Source organism: Guillardia theta, assembly GCF_000315625.1.
Source record: "Guillardia theta CCMP2712 unplaced genomic scaffold GUITHscaffold_13, whole genome shotgun sequence".
In the NCBI taxonomy this organism is placed as follows: domain Eukaryota; class Cryptophyceae; order Pyrenomonadales; family Geminigeraceae; genus Guillardia; species Guillardia theta.
This window is the reverse complement of record NW_005434661.1, coordinates 1,035,508-1,059,761: the sequence shown is the minus strand read 5'-3', so window position 1 is coordinate 1,059,761 and position 24,254 is coordinate 1,035,508. Positions and strand designations below refer to the sequence as shown.

At 50.1% G+C, this 24,254-nt stretch overlaps 10 protein-coding genes across 10 annotated transcripts; 3 read left to right on the top strand and 7 right to left on the bottom strand.

The window, feature by feature from the left end:
• Nucleotides 1–114: 114 nt before the first annotated feature.
• On the bottom strand, nt 115–690 carry GUITHDRAFT_103614 (hypothetical protein; the record flags this gene model as incomplete). Its single annotated transcript, XM_005837949.1, has 1 exon — nt 115–690. One exon carries the CDS (start codon nt 688–690, stop codon nt 115–117), a length of 576 nt encoding a protein of 191 aa, XP_005838006.1.
• Nucleotides 691–888: 198 nt separating this feature from the next.
• Nucleotides 889–2,083, bottom strand: GUITHDRAFT_103613 (hypothetical protein; the record flags this gene model as incomplete). The annotated part of the gene is made up of 2 exons (XM_005837948.1): nt 889–1,620; nt 1,670–2,083. The coding sequence occupies 2 exons, from the start codon at nt 2,081–2,083 to the stop codon at nt 889–891; spliced, it is 1,146 nt and encodes a 381-aa protein (XP_005838005.1).
• Nucleotides 2,084–6,146: 4,063 nt separating this feature from the next.
• GUITHDRAFT_151136 (hypothetical protein) lies at nt 6,147–6,927 on the bottom strand (the record flags this gene model as incomplete). The annotated part of the gene is made up of 2 exons (XM_005837947.1): nt 6,653–6,927; nt 6,147–6,600 (listed from the first exon to the last, which is right to left on the bottom strand). Coding segments are annotated over exons 1-2 (338 nt in total), but the record flags the coding sequence as incomplete, so codon positions are not given.
• Nucleotides 6,928–8,972: 2,045 nt separating this feature from the next.
• On the top strand, nt 8,973–9,327 carry GUITHDRAFT_103610 (hypothetical protein; the record flags this gene model as incomplete). The annotated part of the gene is made up of 3 exons (XM_005837946.1): nt 8,973–9,113; nt 9,165–9,227; nt 9,277–9,327. 3 exons carry the CDS (start codon nt 8,973–8,975, stop codon nt 9,325–9,327), a joined length of 255 nt encoding a protein of 84 aa, XP_005838003.1.
• A 114-nt stretch (nt 9,328–9,441) lies between these two features.
• Nucleotides 9,442–10,970, bottom strand: GUITHDRAFT_151135 (hypothetical protein). The gene is made up of 9 exons (XM_005837945.1): nt 10,386–10,970; nt 10,296–10,336; nt 10,161–10,244; nt 10,047–10,108; nt 9,952–10,002; nt 9,867–9,902; nt 9,733–9,804; nt 9,611–9,688; nt 9,442–9,558 (listed from the first exon to the last, which is right to left on the bottom strand). The coding sequence occupies exons 1-9, from the start codon at nt 10,871–10,873 to the stop codon at nt 9,499–9,501; spliced, it is 972 nt and encodes a 323-aa protein (XP_005838002.1). The 5' UTR covers nt 10,874–10,970; the 3' UTR covers nt 9,442–9,498.
• Nucleotides 10,971–11,461: 491 nt separating this feature from the next.
• On the bottom strand, nt 11,462–12,897 carry GUITHDRAFT_151134 (Ribulose-5-phosphate 3-epimerase protein, plastid-targeted). The gene is made up of 9 exons (XM_005837944.1): nt 12,858–12,897; nt 12,446–12,720; nt 12,309–12,399; nt 12,071–12,264; nt 11,970–12,026; nt 11,857–11,922; nt 11,696–11,752; nt 11,620–11,649; nt 11,462–11,567 (listed from the first exon to the last, which is right to left on the bottom strand). The coding sequence occupies exons 1-9, from the start codon at nt 12,883–12,885 to the stop codon at nt 11,532–11,534; spliced, it is 834 nt and encodes a 277-aa protein (XP_005838001.1). The 5' UTR covers nt 12,886–12,897; the 3' UTR covers nt 11,462–11,531.
• Nucleotides 12,898–14,714: 1,817 nt separating this feature from the next.
• Nucleotides 14,715–15,444, top strand: GUITHDRAFT_103607 (hypothetical protein; the record flags this gene model as incomplete). Its single annotated transcript, XM_005837943.1, has 3 exons — nt 14,715–14,864; nt 15,157–15,340; nt 15,389–15,444. The coding sequence occupies 3 exons, from the start codon at nt 14,715–14,717 to the stop codon at nt 15,442–15,444; spliced, it is 390 nt and encodes a 129-aa protein (XP_005838000.1).
• A 1,734-nt stretch (nt 15,445–17,178) lies between these two features.
• On the bottom strand, nt 17,179–18,651 carry GUITHDRAFT_103606 (hypothetical protein; the record flags this gene model as incomplete). Its single annotated transcript, XM_005837942.1, has 3 exons — nt 17,179–17,256; nt 17,302–17,382; nt 17,605–18,651. 3 exons carry the CDS (start codon nt 18,649–18,651, stop codon nt 17,179–17,181), a joined length of 1,206 nt encoding a protein of 401 aa, XP_005837999.1.
• A 985-nt stretch (nt 18,652–19,636) lies between these two features.
• GUITHDRAFT_103605 (hypothetical protein) lies at nt 19,637–21,238 on the top strand (the record flags this gene model as incomplete). Its single annotated transcript, XM_005837941.1, has 10 exons — nt 19,637–19,654; nt 19,713–20,024; nt 20,076–20,148; nt 20,197–20,335; nt 20,381–20,486; nt 20,539–20,619; nt 20,664–20,726; nt 20,776–20,938; nt 20,994–21,132; nt 21,175–21,238. The coding sequence occupies 10 exons, from the start codon at nt 19,637–19,639 to the stop codon at nt 21,236–21,238; spliced, it is 1,158 nt and encodes a 385-aa protein (XP_005837998.1).
• Nucleotides 21,239–21,936: 698 nt separating this feature from the next.
• Nucleotides 21,937–23,246, bottom strand: GUITHDRAFT_161773 (hypothetical protein; the record flags this gene model as incomplete). Its single annotated transcript, XM_005837940.1, has 4 exons — nt 22,600–23,246; nt 22,474–22,548; nt 22,309–22,423; nt 21,937–22,157 (listed from the first exon to the last, which is right to left on the bottom strand). Exons 1-4 carry the CDS (start codon nt 23,188–23,190, stop codon nt 21,937–21,939), a joined length of 1,002 nt encoding a protein of 333 aa, XP_005837997.1. The 5' UTR covers nt 23,191–23,246.
• Between the last annotated feature and the right edge of the window lie 1,008 nt (nt 23,247–24,254).

Here is a 24,254-nt window from a genome sequence, read left to right as displayed (position 1 = left end):
CCCTTACCTTCGTTGCTTGCCCCATGTCCACCTCATTTATTTCTTCCTCCTTCCCCCCATGGGGCCCACAGCTCCGCTCCGCCTCTTGTCCACCTCTAAGCCTTGACTCGAGCCTCAAGCGCGCGAGGGGCCTGCACCGGCCTCCTCCTCCATGCCTTCGCCCTCCTCAGCCTCCATGTCGACTTCCTCCCTCATCATCAGCCGCAGTCGGTCTTGCTTGTCGACCTTGCCCGTGCAGCTCAACCCATGGTGCTCCGCAAATTTACTGATCGCAAGAAACAAGAGGCTTACAGATCGACTCTCGATGTCATCGCTCTCAGCCTCCTGCTCGAGCGCAGAGTCAGTCGCTGCTGCCCTTGGAGAGAAGGCGCTGCCCCTCCTCGCTGCCTTATTCCCTTGCACCCGTCGCGGCCGTGTCCAGCGCTGCTCGCCGAGGTACGCTCTGAGCTTTTCTTTCAACATGTTTCGCTTCGATCCCAGCGTCGGCGTGGCTGCCCAAGCTCCGAGCGTCATGAACTCCACGTTGCCCGGCGAGCAGAAGGTGTCATGCAGCTTGCCAACACTCTTGTCTAGCTCCAGAGAGATCGGCTTGCCAGCTAGCAGCTCCTCCTCTGATGTCTCCAAGAGCATCGTCGAGAGGTCGAGCAAGACCTGTTGATCGACTGGCCCTGGCGGTGACGCTGCTTCCATGGTGATCCTGTCGATGTCGCTGAGCTCCAGCCTGCTGCCCTTGGGGCTCCAGCCTGCTCCTCGCTGCTCGCTCCTCGCTGGCTTGCTCCTCGCTGCTCAGGCTCCTCTCCTCCTCATGCTGAGGCCCGTTGAGCTTGAACCCCACCGCTTCGAGCTTGACTTCCAGGATCCCTTCCAAGTAGAAGGGCATGTCTTCCATCAAGCGTCGAGCCGCTCTGCCTTGGTCGCCAGGGAGAGAGCTATCAGGCTCCCATCCCAGCTGAGCGTGTCACGATCCTCCTCGACCTCGACGCTGACCGGCGGCGTCACGCCTATCCTTCTTGCTAACTCCAACATGGCTCGCTTGACTCTCGTGATCGATGTGTTACCTCCTCCGCACAGCGCTTCCATCTCCTTCCTCGAGAAGCGGCCTGTGCTCATGCTTGACCTCGACTTGATCTGTACTCTGAAGCTGCTGCGCCCCGCATGATCTCTCTCGCGAAGTGCCCTCCTTTGCTTAGCGATCTTTCCCCTAGGAACGATGGTGTCGGCTGTGAGCTCGACTGCAAACGTCTCTCTGAGCTTGGCGTCGTCGCTGATGAGAGTCAGGTGCACCCCCTCCATCGCCTCGCTCTCTCTGAACGAGGCCAAGGTCTGCTCGCAACTTGCCGTCGCAGGCGAGCTCAGCACCCACTCCAGCTCTTTTTGCTGGAGAGTTCCCGTACTTGCCCCGGCAACAGCAACATACGTCTTCGGGCTCGGCCCCTTGCGACCTCTCTGCCCAGGACCCTGCACGAGCATGCCCGCAAGCGGTTGTACCTCTGCGGCTGCAAGAGATTGCGAGAGCAGCTGAAATCGATAGATCTGAGCGATCTCGGCCGTCGACATTCCTCCAAGGGCTAAGAGCTGTGATAGCTCGGCAAGGCTCCCTCCCTTGCCCCAAGGTCCTCGCTTGGCTCGAAGTTTGAACGACCGGTCATGTGCAACTTGTCATGCTCACCTCTGTGGCTCTGAACGATCTGCCGTCTATGCAGTATTCTCTCCTGCCTTCCCATAGCTCCATGGCTGCTTCATTCCGAAGGAAGGAGACGGTGACTGAGATGTCGTCTGCTCGTGCTATCTCAGGTCTGTAAGGTGCTTTCCACATGATGGCCTTGTCGACTCCATCGACTGAGTCTACCATGAGATCCAGCTCCATAAGCTTCGATTTCAACTTTTCTTCTTGTCGAACAAACATCGAGGAAATCCCTAGGAGAGTCATGGAGAAGGTCCCCTCGGTGCCTTCGGTGCCGATGTATGTCTCGACATTCTGCTTCTTGGCCTCCTCCATCTGTTGAATAAACCATGCTCTCGACTCTGAGCTCCATTCGCTCAGAGAGTCTTCAAACAGGTCGCGTCTCGCCTGCCCGGACATGTCGAGCGGATGGCTTCAGCGATAGCGTCGGGAGTGCATCCCCCCCGGCTCAGCTCTGCAAGCATAAGCTGTCCGACTATTCGGATAACGCTTGGTGAAGTTCTTCACCTTCTCGACGAGGTCGGCGGCCTCCTCGACGTGGCCTCCGGAGCGCTCACCCTGAGTGTATGGGCATGATCTCCGATACAGCAGGTTGCGAACGCTCTCATCATACTGTAGTACCATGCTTAGAAAGCTGTTTGAACTATACGAACCTCTTGCTCGCAGCTTCCACCGGTCCCCTTGCGCTCTCCCTACGCGCCGCAGGGCAGCATGCTCTTACTAAGGGCCGGCTCCTAAACCCTAAACCCTAAACCCTAAACCCTAAACCCTAAACCCTAAACCCTAAACCCTAAACTCCGGGCTAAAACCTATTGCTAAAAAAAAAAAAAAAAATCCTTTTCAAGTTTTACTCTATGACTTGACCCCTTTTCAAGTTTCATTCAATGCTTGAATGAATGGCAGAAAGTAGGGAGAGCGAGACTGAGAAGTCGATGAATATCTTGAAAGAGTGTTGGATTCGAGGTGTTGAGATCGCGTCATTAGATCTTGACAGGTCGGGAGATGAAGATGAACTCACCAAGGAAATAGAGTCACCTAGAAATGAATCCAAGTTTTCCGAGAAAACACTCAGCTATACAAAACAAGCAATCATTTTCGATTCCTCATTTGGTCGACCAACGCGGCAAAAACAACCGCAGACAAGTTACATCGTAGGAAATCATATGGATGAGAACGAGATATCTGTGTTTTGGTCGCCAAGTTCCAATGATCGAGCAAATGCTTTGAATACGATGAAAAATCACTCTCAACAACAGGCGATAGATGAGGTAAGTACTTTGCAACATGAGGATAGCTGACATCGACTGATGATCTGATCCTTGCAGACAAATCTGGAGGTGCTGCTCATTCGACTCAATCAAACAGAAAACGCACTGGCAGATGAAAGAGAAAAGATGAAAGTTGCTAATTCGATGCTTAAGGCACAGACAAATCGAATCAAACAGCTACAAGAGGAATGTTTCGATCTCTCTGCTGAAATTCAAGCGAAGCATCAGACAATCGAAGATTTGCATGTAAGGCTGGAAACTGCAGAAATACAAGTGAAAGCATCGCATCGTGAAATTGACATGGCAAGGAGCAATGTCAGCATCATGCAGCAAACTATTGCTCAGCTCTCCAATGAAAATCAGGAAACCGTGATCTTACAGGATAAATATTCCAAAGCCATGGCAATGCAGTCTTTGATGAAAGTGGAAAACGTAAAACTCTTACAGACCGTCGAAGAGCACGTCATTGTTATCCGTAACCTGAAAGACGAGCTAGAGGAAAACAGCAAGGAACTTGCTGAATTGAAGCTGCAGCTTGACCAGCAAAGCAGCAGACATCATGAAAGTGTTGTGGAATTGACAAGGCAGCTTGAGGATGCTGTAACCACAATAAGTGATTTGCAAGCTCAACTGCTCGACACGAATGCAGGGGCAACCAGAGAAACCAATAGGCTGCGAGAACAAAACAATAGTTTCAGAAAAAATATTGAAGAGCTGTATTCTTGTCTGCAGGAAGAAACGTCGAAAGTAAAGCTGCTGGAGGAAGAAATCAACTTGATGATAGCAACTCAAGAGGAATCCAAGAGAGTGCTTGAACAATCGCATAATAAGATCTGTCTACAGAGCACAATTGAAATAGATGAATTGCGAGACAACTCAACAAAATTACAAGCGAAATTGTATCACTGCACTGAAGAGCTTAAAATCATCTTGCACGAATTGAAAGATTTTGAAGATGGGTACTTGGACGTTACCAAGCATCTGCTCCTCTCGTTTGAGAGAATAAACACGCGTTTAAATGATGCTCTAAACATGAAATTGCAAAGCTCGTTTGAGACTATGGTAAATTCAAAGCTTGCGTTTATCGTGGACAAGCTTCAATCTTGGAGCAAAGACGATTTTTCATTCAACATTTTGCAGGAACGTTTGACAGGGCAGTGGGTGCAGGGCGTTGAAAGCTGTATAGATGATCAAAGCAAAGCCTTACTTCTCCTCCTGGATCCAATTGTTGACACCCTGGTCGAAACGCTACTGCGCTGTTTTGATTGCATCGTATCCGACATCTCCTCTAAAAATCATCAGCTGCTGCAAGAACAGTCTTTATATAGCATCCGGGAAGCGACCTTGCTCAAACAGCTTGACTCAAATGCTCATGAGGTAGAACAATTTAAGCTGGAGAAAGCAATGCAAATTGAGGAAGTTACAGAAAGCTTAAAACAAGCTCATATTGAGAAACAGCAGGAGATGGTGTCTTTGTTTGAAGCATCTGAACGGGCTGCTCGAGATGAAATGATAGTACTTGAAGAACGACTGCAAAAGCTAGGAACTATCCTCGCAGGTGTTTCCAGATCGGTCGAGGATAACCTTGCCCTGCACCTTTTGCAAAGGCAAACGTTAAAGAGGGTGATTGAGCAAGCTGCACGAAAGGAGAGCAGAAATGTGTCGGAGATCAGACGCCAGTCTCTCGCTATCAAGAAACAGTCGTCGATGATAAAGAACAATATGTCACTGCTCAAATCAGATATCACGAGCGGAAGAGATGCGCTCACTGGGATTGCGTGGAGGATGATTGCTGGGGTTCAGGCTTTTGCTGCTGTTTCACTTCAAAGCGAAGACTTGAAACGGCAGATGTCAACATCGCAAGAGAACATCCACAAGTCGATGATGGACCAGATGAACAGAATGAATGAGCTGATGTCTTCGGAAAGAAAAGCGGCTGATGCCCTCTTGGTGTCTCGTCTGAACAACGTTGAAGCGGGTAACTCAAACATGATGAAGGTATACGAGAAATCCAATGCTGAGCTATTCGCAATAAGACAGCAACTTGATACAAGCCAAAAACAAAACGCTGCATTGAGCTTGAGACTAAATCAGATGCTTGACACCAACAACATGCTTGAGAAGGAACTTAAACAAACTAGAAGGCAAGCTGCTGATTACGACGAATCCTGTCGGAAGATTTCGTTTCGAATGAGAGGAGCACATGAAGACTTGAATCGTATCAAAATGGAAAAATCGTTGTTGAGAGAAAATATCTTTGAATATGAAAGATTCTATCGACTCATCGACGAATTTGTAAGAAGAATCGAACTTGTCCTGCAAGAGCTTTGCTTTACTTTGGCATCTCGCAAAATCCTTCGTGACGAGAGAGCAGACAGCGTCGTCAAGCTGTTCGTTTGCAGCCAGAATCTCCAGGCAAGGACCTTGGAAGTTTCTTTGCTGCAGGAAACGAACGCTAGATTGGAGAAATCCTTACAAGAAAACTGTACCTGTCTCCGAAAGCGAGAAGAAGAAATCAAAGCACTGCTTTCCAAACTCACGGCTTCAGAAAGCTTCTCAGTAATCTCTAAATCAAAATGAAGAGAGGGTGACTGATGAACAACTTAGGAGAGAAAAAACCAAGAGTTTATTGAAAAGGCAGAGCTTTACAAACAATCGCTGGCAGACATGAAAACGAAGTACGAGGATACCTCGCTGTATAGTTTCTACTTCTAATATGCTCATCGTGACGAATTTCCTTTCAGAGCGATTGCAAGTATGGAGACAGAGAGGGCGAATGAAAGGCAAGCGTGGAATGCTGAACGTGAGAGACTCTTGGAGAAGCTTTCTCAGGTTTGCTGCGCTGCGTCACTAGTGAGAAATGACTTGCTGTCAGGCCAGCAAAGCAACAGGTGCTTCATCAAAATTACCCAGCTGAGTTAATTGTTGAAGACTCCCTTGCCACATGCAGGATCTAAAGCAAAAACTTTATCGAAACGAACTACACGGATGTCTCACAGGTATTCTCCAGTCACGGTGACTTCAATGATGGAGTTGACCACAGCAAAGCGTGAGCTGTTGAATATTTTGGCCAAGACTGTGAAGATGAGATGCTCAAATGTCATATATCGATCACTACAAAGTATCAATCAGACACTTTATTAGTGAGATAGCTTTGTATTTATCTACTCTACAACAAAACGAAAAATTTCAAACTCTCGAGACCTGGCACTTGAAAATTGAAAGACACATCAAGAATTTGACTGCACAAAACACGCAGTAGTGGGCTTGCTTTAACTGCTCTGGACATAACCCTGCTCCCCTTGCACATGATCTAGAGCTTCTTCGAACAAAGAGGACATCGTTAACCATGTCAATGATATCTTTGACCACTTGGATGAAGGGAGGGCATCCCACCCCTCGTCTGACATAGCCTCCTCTTGTGAATTTCCATATTCAACTCCTTCATCTGACTCTGTTGCACGTTTTTTACGCGGCTTAGAATCCTTGGACCCGACTGGGCGGCCTGGACGTTTCAGAGCACAGGCAGGAATCTCGATGTTGCACGAAGAACTGGAACGACAAAAAGACTCTCCCATCTTGTCCCGGACATATCTGTCCTTCTCTGAATCTGTCCAGAGACACGCGGTGGCATGCGCCCAGGTTCGTCTATTCTGTGATAGCACGATAAGATTACAGCATAACTGACAAAGCAAAATACCCAAATGTCCCTCACTGCTTTCGAGCTCACATGATACAGTGCTGCAAGCTCCGAGCTAGACTTCGGAGAACTCTTACTCGAGTGCCTTTGCGCATATATTGCACGAGCAGTTTCAATCGTAATGTTTGATCTCGAACGTGCAGCAGCATCTGACATCTCCAGAGACTTGGTTTCCATTTCGGCTGATCCCTGGAAAGAACGAATCAGGCCCTGGATCCAAAACAAGCATCTCATCGCGAGCGAACTTGTGGTGGATAAATGGAGTGCAAAACCCTAAACATGCAGTAGCAAGGAGTCAGTAGAGATGGAGGAAAGATGATGCATAGCATTGTAAATGAATTGGTTAGACATACGAAAATCTAGGCAAGATCTGAATATTACGAAATGCGACAAACAAAATGAGGCAGTGAGAGCTGGAGAAAGATCTGCAGAGGATGGCAAACAAGGCGAGACGAGAGGTGAGATGCAAAAGACAGAGAAGGAGGGAGCGAGAGGGAGAGCTCGTCAGGGGAGGGCATTCAACCATGTGAGCTTTGAGAGACCAGGTGCCAAGAACCTCTGTCGGGTATTCCGATGAGCAGGCATCAAAAAAAAAAATCCTTCTCTGTACTGACTACCTACCCCTACCCCTCATATCTCTACATCCGAGCATCTGGTGGATTTAACCCCGTCTGAACGGTAGATATACCCCCGTCCCGACCTGAATTCAATCATCTCCAGGATCAGTCCCCTTCCAAGAAGGTACCCCTACCACCCCACTTTAGTTGTGATAGGTTGGTACCTACTTTACTACATATGGGTGCCTAAAACTTACAAATAAATTTAAAAGATTTCAAAAAAAATATTTGTAAAAAGATATAAAATGGACTTGAAGTTGCCGTTTGATCTTTCAGTTGTAATTTCAACTGTAGCAGAATATCACTGGAATTAAGGGGGTGGGGGTAGGCAGAATTGAGATATTCACCTTCAAATCATTTCTCAACACTCGCGAAAGCTCCATGACATCGGATCGGACGGAAATGAACTCGCGGCGGTTTAAAAGGGTGGGTTATAAAGTAATTTCTTAAAAACAAAGGTCACAACTATAACCTTGTACACGGTCACCTTCACCTTCGGAATGAGCGAGCTGACGCGGTTGACTACCTACACCCATCAAATCTCCTGGAGATACCACCCTCCTGAAAGCGTCTGCTGACAACATACAACTCCTACATGTGGCAGGGGGTGGGGGCTTTATCGGAAACGCGAAAGTCGAAACATGGCAGCCTGCTCATCTGGACTTATTACCTTGCCCAGTAAATATCAGAGGTGGTGAGCATATAAATCACATCTCGCAACACGAAGTTGTGAAGTCACCCCATGTCTAATGTCTGGGGGTGGGTGGTGCAGGCTGTTCGAAGGAAAACCTGGTTTTTGTACTCGTACCTTTTGGTACTATTATGTCCAACTTGAGGCGGGCCGGCTTGCTGTGCCATGATCACCTAGTGGTAATAACCAGGCAGCGCCGGGTACTCTAATTAGATGTTGAGTATTGTAACCGTCTTGTAACTACCCATTCAACCCTTCGTTGTACAGCGCGAAGAGCCATGGGGTTCCCTACCCTCCGTTTGATCTCCCACCCCCACCCTCCACCCTTGATAAAGCAAATTGGGTTTGAGTGAGCATTACACTTATCCCTTTCATTATATGGTATACTATGAAAAATTAGAATAGGTGCATGGTATCGAATTCAGTGAGTACCCCTTCTCAAGGATAGGGTATCGAAACTCGACAACCCACCGTCCAAATCATAACAACACAAGAGGGTATGGCCAAAACATGTTATGTGATAACATTGCTGAACGCAGCTGTTGCGAACCACGTTCTAATGATATTATTTTTGCTTGCTTTCATAACCTCGTCCACCTGTTGCTTTGCATGTTTGGTTTTTTTTGTGTTTCTCTGTTTCCCTACAATACTCGTTGATATCACGCAGCTCTTGTGGGTGATATTTCCTGGAGGATTTTGCTTTCTGGAAGAATTGAGTTGTCATTTTTCCTGGTTCTTGAAAGAGATTTTGTCGTCTGCTTCATCTGTTAATTGTCTGCCTCGGATTGAACCTGTCCCAATTATATCCAAACTCTCGGGAGGTGATCTGTGGAGTAGAATGGGAAAAAAGCATTTCTTTCATTTATTTGTGAGCAAGTTTTTGTTTCGTTGCAACTCTCGGAAAGTTTTTCTGCATTGCGTGTTTCCTGCATCGAAATCGATCGATGTATTGCCACTTTTGACATTTATTTGGTCTTGCAGAATTATGCTCTTCAAGATTCTTCCAGGAACTATGCTAGCTTCTGCTCCCTTCGAGACTCCGGGCTCATGGGATGACAATGTCACCTACAACTTCACCACCGACCCGGCCTACGGTGACAGCTCGTATCCTATGGGATTCAACGAGCTCTGGAGCCCCACCTGGCAGCACTTGGTATCGGGGCGGGGAGCCGGATCTCGTTGTTGGTCTCACTCGCTGATGCAGGACAACCTCGATCACATTCGCCCGTCCATGGGCATGCAGAACTGGGACAACGTCTCTGCATGGGTAGGATTCAACTTTATTCCTGAGATGCAAAAGTTGATAGCTTTTGCAGAACTTGCCGGGACGTAGCTTCCCTGGCCCTGGCCTTGACAACTCCTTGTAAATCTTGAGCGTGGCAGCAATCTCCGAGTAATTTCGATGCGAATCATAAATTGTCTCAAACAGAAAAGCAGGGGTAAACATGTTTCATGGAGATATGGGGAAAGAGCGAAAACTTGGCAAGAGCTCAACGTTGTACTGCAAAATAGATTTCCGGCCATTTCACCAACAGCTTCTAAAGGTAGTCTAGGCGCAGTGTGCCGAACTCTTGTGGCCGAGGCTCCATATTGGACCCCTGTGTGAAGTGAGGAGAGGTGGCATGCATTCTCATCAATCAACGAACGCACAGGGTTGCAAGCGTAGATAGCAAGCATAGTCCTCCCGTACTTGCGATTCCTCATGCCAACCAATCGATTTCCTACCACCTGATAGCAAGTTTAGGCAGATTGACATTCGATTTGAGACCTACGGGTGGTAAGCTTCCAAGCTCAATGGGATACTCGACAACAACGATGCATCCATCATTCATCAAATGCTCCGACTGCACCATTGTTAGTGACCATGAATTCGCTTGGTTTCCTTGATATGATCAAAATCTCTGACCTTGGTTATCCTTCCGAGCAGATCACCATAATCGACCTAGCCATATTTGTGAATTCAGGCGCTAATGGCATCACGACTTTGTTACCTCCTCGTACGGCGGTGTCATCGTCAAAAGATCGAATCCCTTCCCTCCCATCTTTTAAACTTTGTAAATTCAAGCATTTAACATGCAGATTGTACCTTTGCCAAAACTTGGACGGGGTCGTCGTAGATTGCCTCAGCTTTTGAACAAACAACCATCCCTGGTGCACAAAAAGCATTGATTTCCATCAACTGAAGAAAGAGTTCAAATACCTCTGTCCTCAAACTCGCAAACTTCGAGATTCCCTCTGATTGTGTTGCAAGCTTCCTTGCTGTAATCTACAAACACCGCCTTGCCTGCAAAAAAGTGCAATCAGCACATCGTGGTAATAGGTGATATCCACTTACCGACTCCTCGGCTCAACGCCTCTATACCAACGCTGCCACACCTGCCAATAGGATACTCACGACCGTGAACAAAAGCTTGTCTGAGTCTACCCAGCAAAGGTGTCGAGCGCAATCGCGTCATCTCGCAGGACGTCAAACTCTGTCAAGATGGAAAAGAGCGCCTCCTTGACCTTGCCCATCATCGGCCGTAGATAAACTTCAGGTCTGTTCAATTTTCTTCCTTTTGCTGTTCCTCCTGCTACTCGAATCGTCGGAGGTTTAGGGAGAATGTTGTCCCATCCCTTTCCTTGCACTTTGACTGACCCCCTCGTACCCACTATGTCGCCTCTTGTCTGCCTGACAACATTTTTCAAGCGCCCAATCTTCGGAATGCCATCATGGTCTACTTCAATGCTTTCCGGTTCACTGTCTTGTCCACGGGACGATCGAGGTACGTGTCGTTTCATCGCTAAGCTATGATGAACATTCAGTGTCGCAGCGCGAAAGCGAATCCTTGTGGGAGCATTCAAGGGAGTGAAACAAACGATCGGACTAGAGTAAAGGAGCAAGGCCAGGGATGTTGCAACCAGTCGCTTCATTGTGCATGTCTGTATGTGAAACGTCTTCCCATAAGCACTAGACGAAGCGGCTGCTGCTGTTCCTTGCCACTCTCCTCCCCTAACGCGTTCCTGCATCCCGTGACCAACTGGGGGCCGCAGGAAAACTGACCCTCGTCCCACTCGCAGCCCCAGTTCGGTCCGGGCCGCGCCCGCGCGCCCCGGGCCCGGCCCCGTTTGGGCTCTGAGGCGAGCCCGGTCCGGAAGCAATAGGCTGCCCGGCCTGACTCACTGATCCGAGTCAGCCACCGTGACAGCTCAGAAAGTGCCGCAGAGCGGCCGGGCATCATGACCCAGTGCTGAGGGTGCTGTACGGTCCGACCGCCGCCGGCCGGCGGACTCAGTGACTAACTGCCGTGATGTGGTACGGTGAGAACTTCAAAATACTGAGCCTCGGAGTGCATAACGATGCCCACGGACCTTCCGGCAGCCTGGCCAGTGTGCAGTGCGCTGCGGCAGTGCAGTTCAAAGTGATGATCATAGGCTTCCGGGTCCATGTTGAGAAACATTCCGAGGCTGCCGCTTATGCCGGGACGCATCGCTTGCACGGAGGCAATTCAAAGTCAACAATCGAGAGTCAGGGGCCGCATTTCACTGAATGCTCTAACAATAACTTTAACATCCTTCTCTCCTGTCCTATTTACTTGGCAACCTTGGCGGACGCAAGCTGCTGGCGCTGCGAGTATATAGGAATCACAAGACAGAAAAGATAAGATCGAAAGACTTACCATCTTGTCGATGGTAGTCTTGTATGCATCCTGCCAGTCAGGTAAGAGAAGACTGTCTGCGCGTGCTGCACAGGACCTGAGTGCGAGGCTCCTTGAGGATAGCGCTTCCAGCAACAAACATGTCGACACCGCACTGCATCAGAATCAGCCAAGCAAGCAGCTAATACTCAGAGGAGCCACAGAAAAGTTCGAAGGAGAGAAGAGAGAAGAGAGAGAAAGCAGATAAACCAGACTTGCCTCAGCAACTTGCTTGATGTTGTCGACGGTAACGCCACCATCGATCTCAAGGCGGATGTCATATCCCTGCCATCCCACCAGTGAGATAAGACTCAATCATCTTCTACTCTCACAGAAGCATCGATCAACTTGCGAGCCTCCTTGGCCTTCTCCAGCACCGAGGGGATGAACTATGTAATGGTAAGCAACGGCGTTCAGTTCCAAGAACATTGACCTTCTGTCCTCCAAATCCAGGGTTGACAGACATGAGGAGAATGATGTCGATCTTGTCCATGACATACTTGCAGTAGTCGAGGGAGGTAGCTGGGTTGAGAACCAAGCCAGCCTTGCATCCTCCGTCACGGATCATGGCGAGAGTGCGATCGATGTGGTTTGAGGCCTCCGGGTGGAAGGTGATGTAGGAGGCACCTGAAACAACTTAGATCGGATCATTCTAGCCTTGCCATGCTCACCAGCATCGATAAAGTCGCCGATGATGCGATCCACGGGCTGAACCATCAAGTGGACGTCGATGGGTGCAGTCACACCATGGTTACGAAGAGCCTACATTCATCTCAGCACGCCAAGGCATCACGATAGCAGGAGCTACCTTGCAGACCATGGGACCAATGGTCAGGTTGGGAACGTAGTGGTTGTCCATGACGTCGAAATGCACAACGTCTGCTCCTGCAGCCAGGACGTTGTCGACCTCCTGGCCGAGCTTGGCAAAGTCGGCAGACAGGATGGAGGGAGCGATCAAGTAGTCCTTGTCTCCCCACACCATCTTAGGGCTGACAGCATGGCGGGTGACTGCGCGCTGATATCTTGCCGAGCGGAGGCCAGGAGCCAGGGGAGCAGGAGAGAAGGCGGATGCGAGGGCGATTCCTGCGATGCCAAGTCAAGAGAAGCGCGAAGCAAAGCAGGACAGAGAGAAGCGCATTTCACAGATGATCAGCTTTGATAGCTGACTCTGATCTGCCCATGGTCAAGACCTTGGGTCTGCCGACATCTCCTTCACTCACCGCAGAAGATTGTCAGCTTGCGCAGCATGGCCGCCGGTATGAGAGGGATTGCCGGCGTTGGATCAGAAATACCGAACGTACACAACCTAATCTTCTTACTTTCAAATGTGTGTCAATTGAGACCATAAACTTTGAAATTCAGTATTAATATTTAAACAAACATCACAAACTTTGGTTGTAGACACCCTATGTTTGAAAACTCTGAGCGATGCTTAGATGTCGCGTACGGTATGGATCCGGGCCCGAGCCTGGCCCAGCCCAGGGCGAGTCTGGCGGCCCACTGAGCCCGGCCTGGCCCGCTGCTGGCCCCGGGGCCCGGCACTGAAAGTCACCGCCCCCCCCCTATCATCTCATAGTATCATCAAGTAGTACGCCGGGCGGGCCGAACACTCACGGTGCGCACTGGCTTACTAGTTACCTATAGTACTCACTGCCGGCTGCCAGCTGGGCGGCCGGGGCAGACGGTGACTTCGGAAGTTCACGGGTTGACGAACCAGAGAACATCTAACGTGACGGGCGGATGAGCGAACCCGCCTCGACGAGCAAACGCCAGCTCGTAGGCCAGACGTGACAAGTGCGAGCCGAAAGTTCCTGGCCGAAACTTGAAGTCAGAGCCGATGGCAATGAGAGCAGCGAGAGCGCTACCGATGAAGAGGTCAGCAGAAGCAAGCAGCTCCGTGTTGGTAATGGCGTCAAGAGCATAGCGGGTGATGTTGACCTGCAGCACAAGGTGCGACATCAGGCTCGCCATCTGCCAACAGTCTATCGTGTTATGTATCTCCATTAGCTCACCTTGTGCGAGAGAAGCATCATGGCAGAGTTGTCCGTGCATGTCCGCGCCTCGTCACTGTCGAACATGGCCCTAAGCCCCCTGCCCTCAGCTGCTCATTCACCATCGGAGGTTTGGGTCTGCCTGTATCAAGTGAACGCACCTGTCTTTCGCTGCCGCCACCATGGTAGCAACTGTCTCAGCATCATCGCCGGCGATGTAAACGTTCGAGATCTGCCCGGCATTGTCAAAAGAAGATGTATGACAAGCAACGCAAACAGAGAATCTTGTGCTCATGTCTGTCATCTCCTCGATGTAGACTGGCATGTCCACGACAAGTCGTCCTGCTCTTCCTCCGCCCCCCTTGTCGCCTCTCCTAACATGAATCGCACAGACCGACTCTTCATCTGCCATGGCGATAAGATTTCAGTTGGTTTCACTTCTTTCACCTGGCCAAGACAGCTTCTTCTTCTGACCTTCCACGTACTCTCGCACGTGTCGTCGCGGACGCCAAACTTGATGAGCGTCAGTTCCTGTCTTCCCCTCCCTGTCCTGACCAACCCGCATGAAGCAGCTGCGACCTCCACCAGAGCAACCCATGCTCCCGATACTCCTGCGGCATCCACAGCATAGAGACATCCTGCTCGAGCTCTCAACCGCCCGGACGAGAAGTGCTTGACAGCAGATGCGTCGACAGGGTGAAGAGAGAAGAGAAGAGGGACGACAAGTTGCAAGGGAAGCAAAAAGGAGAAAATGTAACACAGTGGAATCAATCAAGAGGAGGCAAACCAGGTGCTGCTGTGTACGACCCGAGAGGAAGGAGGATGGCAAGATGTCTGTGCTGTCTCTCTACGATATCTTCTCAGCGAGAGACGCGGAGACTGAAACACAAGAAGAGCTTGACCTCGCGACACGTCGAGATCTCTTCGAAATAACACGAAAACCCTCTCGGTCGACAATCAGGATGCGCGTACCACCACCTAATTGAACAAAATATTCAGAGAGAAGAGAGAGCGAGGGGAGCGAGGGGATGGAGGGGATGGAGGGAGGATCAACTTCCTTGACGATGAGGATAAACGTTCTTGACGATGCAAGAGGAAGGTGTGCAAATGAGAGCAGGCAAGTTGTTTCAAGCGAAGGGAGCAAAGAGAGAAAGACAAGAAGACAGAAAACGAACTGATCGTCATCAGGAAGGACCAGCGTGCGATTCAATCGAAAGGCTTCGCTCAAGGCGACTTGTAAGGTCTCGTCAGAGCTCGCTAGGTCTCTTTCATAAACCACAGACCCTCACCTATCATCGTATGCAGCATGCTGCCCATTCCCCACCCTTGCCTCCTATCTCCGAGACTGTGGAGCAAGAGCTTGCGACCTTGACAAGCCCTTTGCCCACCACTTGGAAACTACAAAAACATCATTGAATGAGCTGAAAAGAGAAGAAGCAGGAGAGAAGAGAAGATCGCAAAGGGAAACCGAATTTCAAAACAGAACCAGCGAATGGATGGGAATGAGAAGCAATGGAGGTGAACAAAGGCGGCAAGCACGTTGGAGGACGAAGACGAGGACGAGGACGAGGACGAGGACGAGGACGAGGACGAGGACGAGGACGAGGACGAGGACGAGGACGAGGACGAGGACGAGGACGAGGACGAGGACGAGGACGAGGACGAGGACGAGGACGAGGACGAGGACGAGGACAAGGACAAGGACAAGGACTGTACCTGCAGATCTTGGATCCTTCGCTGTATCTGGTAGCTGTCAGCAGCTGGAATGTGTCGACCCAACAGGGAGGAGGTGGAAGCGAAGGAGAAGGCTCCATGATCGCTAAATCTCATCAATGAGCCGCTTCTTCCTCCTGCGTGCTTACAATCAGAAGAAACTCGATGTGCACGTCTGACCCGCACTTGCAGCAGGAACGTGTCCTATCATCCTCTTGTAATATTTCATCGCATCCTCAGTCTGGCAACGAAGGAGTCACTGGACACGAAGGGCATCGAAGAACAAGGATGATAACATGAGGCGAGGAGGCAAGGAGAAGACAGAGGGCAGGGATGGCAGGGGGATCAGGAAGATCAAGGTGAGGAGGAAGGAATGAAGCAGGAGAGAAGAACTTGACTCTCCTGATTTCGTCTTGCCAAGGTAGAAACGAGCATGCTAAGGGTGTGGACGGGAGGGTCGCTGCTTCGAAGCCGCACAGCAAGTTTGAAGCATCGGATGGAATCCTCTTGCCTTCATGAAGTTTAAGCAGGAAACAGCAGAAGAGGCAGCAGAAGAGACAGCAGAAGAGAAAGCAGAAGAGAAAGCAGAAGAGAAAGCAGGAGAGACAGCAGGAGAGACAGCAGAAGAGAAAGCAGGAGAGACAGCAGGAGAGACAGCAGGAGTTGGTAGAGAAAGATGACGAGAACCATTGCACAAGATACCAGAAGACGAGGAGGGGGAAGTGATGGAGGAAGTAGAAGAGGAGGAGGAGGAGGAGAACCTGTTCATCTCGTGCAGGAGGGTTCCAAGGAAGGAGATGGATGATGTAGAACGCCAACCCGTTCGGTCCAGGAAAACCACCAGCAGCTCTACCGCCTGCTCGCGGTCACGAGGACCCTGAGATGCACAAGCAACTCACACGCTCGTGTCTGCCGCAGGTCTTGCACATGAGAGCTGCCTGATAGAGATCCTCGTCCGTGACCGCAGCCGGATACAGCGACATCAGCGCTTCCATAGCACTGCAACTTGTGAGAAGAGACCTACCTCTTACTCGCTCCCCGTCCCAAACGCCCCTGCTCCTTCCCATGCTCCTGCCCCTGCCCCTGCCCCTGCTCTTCCACCTCACCTGAGCGCCGCATGAATGTGCCCTGCCAAGTTGTTGGCTCTGACCATGTCCCGGAGGTCGTTGAGAGGAGCAGAAGAAGGAGGAGAAGAGGTTCCGGTGGCTGGTGCTTGCAGAACCTCTCGGAAGCTCTCGAGCTGTTGAAGTCGATAGCGAATGGGATCGATGAGGAGGGAGTCATCTTGTCCGCCTTTGCCTCTACATGAAGCATGAGACAGGAAGGCAAACACTCAAACCGACCTCATCGACTTCTCTACTTGTTCTGCATGCTCCCCTCTCCCCTCGTTCATGCACACGGACCCAATCAACATGGCGCCAATCAACATGCGCAGCCATGCTCCCGCGTGCTTGATCCTCGTCTTACTCCATCCCCTCGACATACACATGGAGCAGAGGGCCAGAAGAAGGCAACGAAGGGATACCGAGGAAAGCGGCGCGAGGGAGGGAGGGAGGGGAGGGAGGGGATTAGAGGTTTGGCGGTGGCAAGGGGGAAAGGGGGGAAGGGGGCAGAAAGGATCGCACAAGGATACAGTTGGGGTCGAGGCAGGACCCGGAAATGCAGGCAGGCGATAGGCACATGAGGCAGAACATGAGCAGCGAGGGCAAGGGACTGAGAGGAGAGCGAAGAGAGAGAGAGGAGGAAGAGAAGGATGAGACAGGGGAAGGTGCGAGTGTACAGATATGATGACGATTGTATTATCCCATATGAAACATAATAAGCGCCAAAGTTGCTTTCACGCCTTCTCCTGCCCTGACATCTTGTTGACGGCCTCCTGTGCCTTTGCGCCCGCGTCCTTCAAGCCACTACCAACCTGCAGCAACGTCAGCAAGACCTCGGAGAACACGACAAGGCGCACAGGGTTGTTAGAGATGTCGTCCACAAAGTCTTTGCCCGCAGCATGAAAGCTTGACGTGATCTTTTCGAGATCAGTTTCCAGCTACAAGAACATGTCAATCAAAGCATTGCAATCATCAACACTCGGGGATTTGAGAGGAATGGTGGAAGTCTTGATGGAGGCAGGGAACGGTGCATGTCCGCTACAGGATGCAGAACGAACAGAGACGAGGGAAGAAAGCAAGAATGAGGCAAAGAGGAGCAGGGACAATGGGAGGCTGAGAGAGCAAGGGAGGAGGCAGTCAACAGAAGAAACAACAAATACCTCAAAGTTCCCAGCGTCTTGGAGCCACACTGGGTATCGACCGTTATTGGGGTCACTTAGGTCCCTGTAGTCCTTGTAGAGCTCGGGGAGGAAAGAGAAGTAGAGGTAGAGGACGGCTCCTGCAACAATCATCCAAACAAGGCAGTAGGCGATCCCCCCAAAGATCATCAGGTCGCCGGCAATGGCGACAACAATCAACACTAGAGCAGCAAACCCTCGTGTGCAAGACCACAAGACCCCCAAGACCAGGAGGACTATCGACGCCGACAGCACAAGCGCATTCACAAATACGAAAAGAATGCAGAAGCCGTGGAAGGCGACGGGAATGCCCAGCTCACGTAGGAGGTGGCAGAAGGGAATGAGCTGAAAGAAGAGGCCAACAAAGAGCAAGATAGCGCCAGCGATTGTGATGTAAGCACGAGGAGACATGACGAGCATCTCTTTCTTCTCCAGGTCCACGATCTTGCTCGACCTCTCCATCGCTCGCAGCTGCACGAGTCTCCGTCGCTCGTCTCGCTCTCTGGTGATGGAAACAGCCTTGAGCTCCATGTAGATGATGGTAAGCAGCCCCAGCCAGAAGAGGATGGTTCCCAGCACAGTCCAGAAGATCATCGACTCGAGGTGATACTTCCTCTCGTACTCGGGCATGTCGTAGAAGAAACTCCCGAACTGATGCGAGTAGGCAAGGCCGTAGAACCATAGCACCGAGTAGGCATCGCAATTCTCCTCTGTCCCGCTACACTTGCAGGTGTAGCCAGCACAGTCACACTGGAGGTCGAGGGAGCCATCCTTGAAGGGCCCGAACCCATCCTTCACATTGAACTGCACAGGCGATCGAAACTCCAGAGGAAAGTCTGCAGTAAGACAGACATCTCCCGCTCCTTGGCTCTCCTCTGATTCTGTCGCCGTGGCTTCTCCTTCAGCTGCCGGCGCCGCCTCTCCAGTCGCCTCCTCTCCTTCCTGCAGCAGAACTCTTGAGGCGACAGTTGCTGGAGAAAGTACCAGCAAGAGAGTCAACGCTAGCGCGAAGGAGGAGCTGACTCTCATGGCTCTTGCTGCCCTCATAGAAGCCACAGACCGCCTTCAGAGGGTCTCCTTGCCAACGGCCAGCAGCTTGATAGTCTTGGGACAACAAGAATAATGGGATGGAGCCTTCAAGATCTCATGTCAGGGCATGACTTGCAAATGGAATGCACGTGTGAACCGGTGTTATGAAGACATTTGTTAACCCATGATGCGAGTTTAACCCTTACTGTTCTTCTGCCCATCTAGTCTCATGATGCAATCGCGATACAAAATCAAGAATCCTAAAGTTGACCTTCGCCACTCACACCACCTCATGATCTCTCTTCTTCGCTAAATCTTCCTCAATTCATAAACAAATCGCAAAATCGCGCCCCTGCGTTCCATGTTGACCGACATCGCAACTACCTACTCATGGTCGTTCAGATTCCTAGTCTCCTCTGCTCCATCCTCAAATTCTTGCTCGTCTTTCCTCATCTTGCTTTATGTCATCATATTTTCAACCCTCTCCTCCGCTTCTTCCTCCACCTTCTCCCTCCATCTCCATGCCGCTATCACGACTCTTCCCGCATGTCTCTTCCCCCTAATCCTCTGGACCCCCCTGTCCGGAACCCCTCATTCGCCTCACCCCACCCACCAAAAAAATCCATCTTTGTATACTTATGACAAAGCTTTTATCATTATTGAAACTTTGATTGGAAGTATTTTAAATTTTACATCGAAAAATAACCCTACCCAGTCACCGATGACCATTTGCGTTATCCTTCAGTACATAACCCTCATCCCCACTCATCTCATATTGGCAACTTGTTGTCTTCCAGGTTGTCTTCGCTCCCGCCAGTGTGCCACAGTCAGGCCACAAGACAGAGAGGAGGAGGAGGAGGAGGATGAAGAGGACGAGCAAGGAGATCGAGAGAGAAAGACAGATTACCGCATGCTGGCAGATTGAACATGTGGGTGTGTAAGACTGGGCACAACAACCTCATTGATCGAGTGGACGGATTTCCACATGGTGAATTGTGAGGTAGTGAGGAGAAGCAGACATGCAATGATGGCACCTAAGAACTTGACGATGGATTTTGCAGGCAATGAGACATAAAGACGGGGTAACTTGTTCCACTAGCAGCCGAATATGGCTGCTCCTTGTCCTCGTCCTGCTTCACCTCACTGTCGTGACGACGAGTTTGTTCTGCGATGCTTGGAAGCCGTCGAATGTCAACATCGTCCTGCGAGGAGGATCAGGCGACAGAGAAATCAACCAGACATGCGATGATACTGCACCGTATGAAGAGATCGTGAAGATGGTAGAGGAGATGAAGTCAAGAGTACCTGATGACATGGAGGTGTTGTCCGACACTGGAGCTCCTGTGAAGATGACAAACGACCCAAGGACAAAAGTAAGCAAGAAACATGACAAATAATTCTTGATGTCTAATGGATCACTGCAGCAAGCTCTCCGAGAAGAGCTGTACAGCTTCCAGGTATCTGCAGAGGGTGTGCCAACAGTTGAGGAGGATGAAGGTGTTGAAATGCCCCCTCTCTAGTGCTTGTGTCTCATTTAAATCGTAGAATCCGATGAAGAGGAGGATGAATATGGACCGATCATGTTGCTCAAGAAGTTTTGGCGAAGCAAAGAGGTCCAACACCTTTCTCGCTTTACAGATGGGCATTTGCTGCCTGATTTCGAGGTGAGGAGCAGAGGCGTCGTGTGAGGGAGAAGCTGTCCTGACACCGTTGAAGTTGGAGCAAGCAGCACATCTCTGCACCAATACAGGAGAAATCCCAAGCCTTTCAAGGATGCCCTCGTTTTTCAGGACGCAGGAATGGCCGGCCAGCTGCAGTGCAGACAAGATCCGAGGGTTACCAGGAATGATGCTGTGAAGCAGTCCTTCTCCTTCATCTCATGCCAAGCATGCAGACGTCCAGCCAGCTGCTCCGCGATCAGAACTGCAGCGAGTTGCCAGCAAGTTCTTTACCACGAGAGACTTTCAGGTCTCGACAATGATCTGGTGCCTTGCCACTGAAATGCTGATCAGACTCGCTTCGTGACGCTCTTGGAATTCGTCGCGTTCGATCCTCTGCATGCCGGGTTATGCAAAGTAAATTCTGCAATGGGCCAGTAGGAACATGTTCTGAAGGTATGAGCAGGTGGCTCACTTCCTCTCCATATTTCTTCCCATGGCAACAACCGCCCGAGTCATAGCAGTGCTCCAGAGCACCGACCACTACATTTCGGGCTACTGGAGGAGCGCAAACGACGTCACAGGAGCACGACAGCAAACAGAGGTTGGCGTAAAGGGATGGTGGAATGGTGGAGACCTGGATCGTATCAACGACGCGATGCCCAAGGACAACAAAATCTACAGCCTCGAAGGAGATGTGGAAAACTTTCTCCGGCAAGGCACCGGAAAGTCAAAAACAAAGCATGACGTCGGTCCGCAGGGCAGCGATAGAAGAGGATCAGGCTCTTATCAACCACCTACAGTCAAAAGAAATCAACCTCAGGTCTCGCTGTCCCATCGCATCCTCATAATAATAAACTCGCAGGGATATCGTTAAGGCATGGTTTGAAACTATCTTCTTCGATATTTTGCCGTGGCAGGGCAGGTAAGGCGAGGCGTACGTCAACCTTGCATGTTCCCATTCTCTGCCCCTTCCATTCTCAGCTTCCCTCCACCTTCCTCTCTGTTACTCCCGCCTGTTCCCAGACCTAGCCTTCTACCCTTTTCTTTCCTCCTCCAGCCTTCCACCCTTTCTCCCCTTTCTCTTCCCCTTCACTTTCGTAGTTCCTTGAAATTCTTGCCCTTTCGTTGCCTCTCCTGGACAGGCATCGCTTCTTGGATGGATTTCTACGGCAAACAGCGGATGGGGGAAGAGCATTCCTGGTGAAATTTGGCCTCTCTCTTCTGCATCACAAGCGAAGGCTACTGATGGAGGAATGAAATTCTGCAGTTTGACTCTCTCCTGACCGTTGGCTGGCAGGCTGCTGAGCAATCTCAACTTCGACAGCTGCTGACTGACAAGGTGTTGAACAGATCTCCTCACCCCGCTTCCTTCGCTTTTCATCACCTCCTTTCCTCTTCATCTCCTCCTCCCTTTCTTATTCTCGCTATGGCAAAGATTACTTGACTTCTAGTCTTTATTTTATCTAACTCCTTCTTTTCCCAGGTGCCATGCAAGGAGGTTGCAAATATCTTTGCAGCTTCACATGTCTAACAATCTTTGGGTTTAGATTGAGGGAGTCCTGGATCTCTGCATGGCTAGCCAGCAAGCAACATGAAAGAATAGCAGAACGAACCCACAATTATCTCACATGATCATGTGCATCCGTTCCGGGAGAATGTGAAATTGAGCCGGCAGGACAGCAATCGACTCCCCGTCAAGCTCCATGTTCACTTTCCCCTTGTCTTTCTCTTCCACCTGGATGTCGCAGGTCTTGACCTTCTCGACGAAAATGCTGTTGCTGTCTAGTATCCCTTCCCCACCGAGTAGCTTGGGAAGAGAAATAAGAAAGGTTAAGAAATCAACGCCTGCCACAGGGTATGAGTCCAGATAGCCATACAAGGACATTGAGTGTTCTGAGACAGAAGGAAAAGAAGCAGAGACACATTCGCAGAGGCAGAAAAGCAAATAGAAAAAGGAAAGAGGCAGATAAGAAGCGTGTTTGAGCAAGGGAGAAACCTTTGTAGACGACCAAATGGATGTATCCATCGAAGGGGTCCGCGGGTGGACAAATTTTCATGCCTCCACCAAAAAATTTCCCGTTGCAGATCGTGATGAAGGTTACCTCTTCATGCTTTCAAGCAGAAATAGGTCAGAGAAGAAGAGAAGGATATAATAAAACACCTCAATCCAGTCTTTGTCATCGACCTTGATTCGAACTTTGAAAGGTGAGAATTGCATGAATCCACCGAACGAGGCCTGTGCAGACTAGATCAAACGAAGATTATTCCAAGCAATCGCAGGCGTCACCATGATATATGTCAAGTTCGGCCCAAACATTTTGTATTTCTCGTTTGCAAGTTTCGCTATTGACGCGCTCACCCCACAACTGGACATGTTGATGAAATGCCTCTTTTTGATCGTCCCATCGGTTCCAGTGAAGCAGCTGCCGCAAATGTCCAACTTTTTGGTTTGTCTTCGAAGCAACCTGACGATCCATTCCTGAAGATCTTGGTTTTGCCATCCCAGAGTCCTGCGAAAGTCCGACCCGGTCCCCGACTGAAGGTACCCAATCACGGCCTCTTCATTGATCATCTCATCTGTGTCTGGCTCGAAGAAACCTTCCATCACTTCCGACAAGGTTCCGTCTCCTCCCACTGCTACCACCACCTTAGCTCCCTCTCTCAACACCTTCCTCGTCAGATCAGTCGCGCTACCCATGCCCATGGACTCGAGCACACGCGCTTCTGTGGGATGCTCATAGCCCATTTGGGCAGCTATGGCACACAACTGCTCGAAAGTAGATGGCCAGGTGCTCTTTGTCTTGCCTCCTGAGCTAGCAGGGTTGACGATGATAGTCCAATCCCGCATGCTGCCGAAGGAGTTTTCTCCGTTGCTCATCCTTCAAGGGCCGATCACTATCACAAGGACCACATGGCTCGGCACCGAGATCGCCTGGAAACCAACAATCGATCAACGCATTTCAGTTCAAGGAATTACGTACTCAGCATCAAAGAAACTTTCGCACCTACACAGCTACCTCAACAATACCATACTCAAAAATAATATGCAATACAAAACCACACAGTACCATACCACACCTTACCATACAGCACAACACAGCACGACATAGCACGACACAACACACACCCTAGATTTCCTGCATTCAGATTGATACACAAGAGATATTTTGTAGTAGCTCGAAAATTACTTCACCGCCTAGAAGTCAAGAAGATCTACGGGCTTGTACTATCATGCTTCTGAATTCTACTTCACTCCAAGCGCCTCGGCTCCTTGCCCGAACCAGAGGCAGCAGCGCCAATCTCCTCAACCATTTGCTTGCATCCTCTCTGAAAGATCGAGCTCTGCTGGTTCTTCCAGGCATCTGAAGGCAGCATGGGAGCGCATATCTACCTCGCTAGCTCCCTTCTCTCCTCATACCCATGCGCCACACCGCAGCCCCCGTCCGAAGTCCTCCTCCACCAGCAGCACCCTACCCTACCCTACCTTCGACATCTCTAAAATTTACTCACCCCACCTTGACACATATTTTCACTGATCTAGTCTTGGGTAGTCGAGTACCTCTACCCCATCTTTTAGTACCCCTATCCCGATGTAGTACACCAACTGGCTTTACCTTTGTATCGCCCTTCCTGGTGTATATGCATTACCTGGGTGCTATTCAAAATCAGAGCCCAATACCAGAGATATTTATCAATTGTCTTCATATATAATTTTGCTATACTCTGAAACCCTAGCCTCAGGATGCCCCTACCCCTGCACCTCCCGTCGACATGAATCTGTGCTTCGGCCTTCAATTCTCAAAAATGAACCACTGGGTTGAGTGGAGGGGAGGGGTGGTGGAAATAGCAAAAGAATGTCTAGAAAAGGAGGGGTGGTCTCGGTGAACCGAAGTGACGGTGGTTGATAAACAATAATGCAGTAAAATGCGGGTTTGATCAATG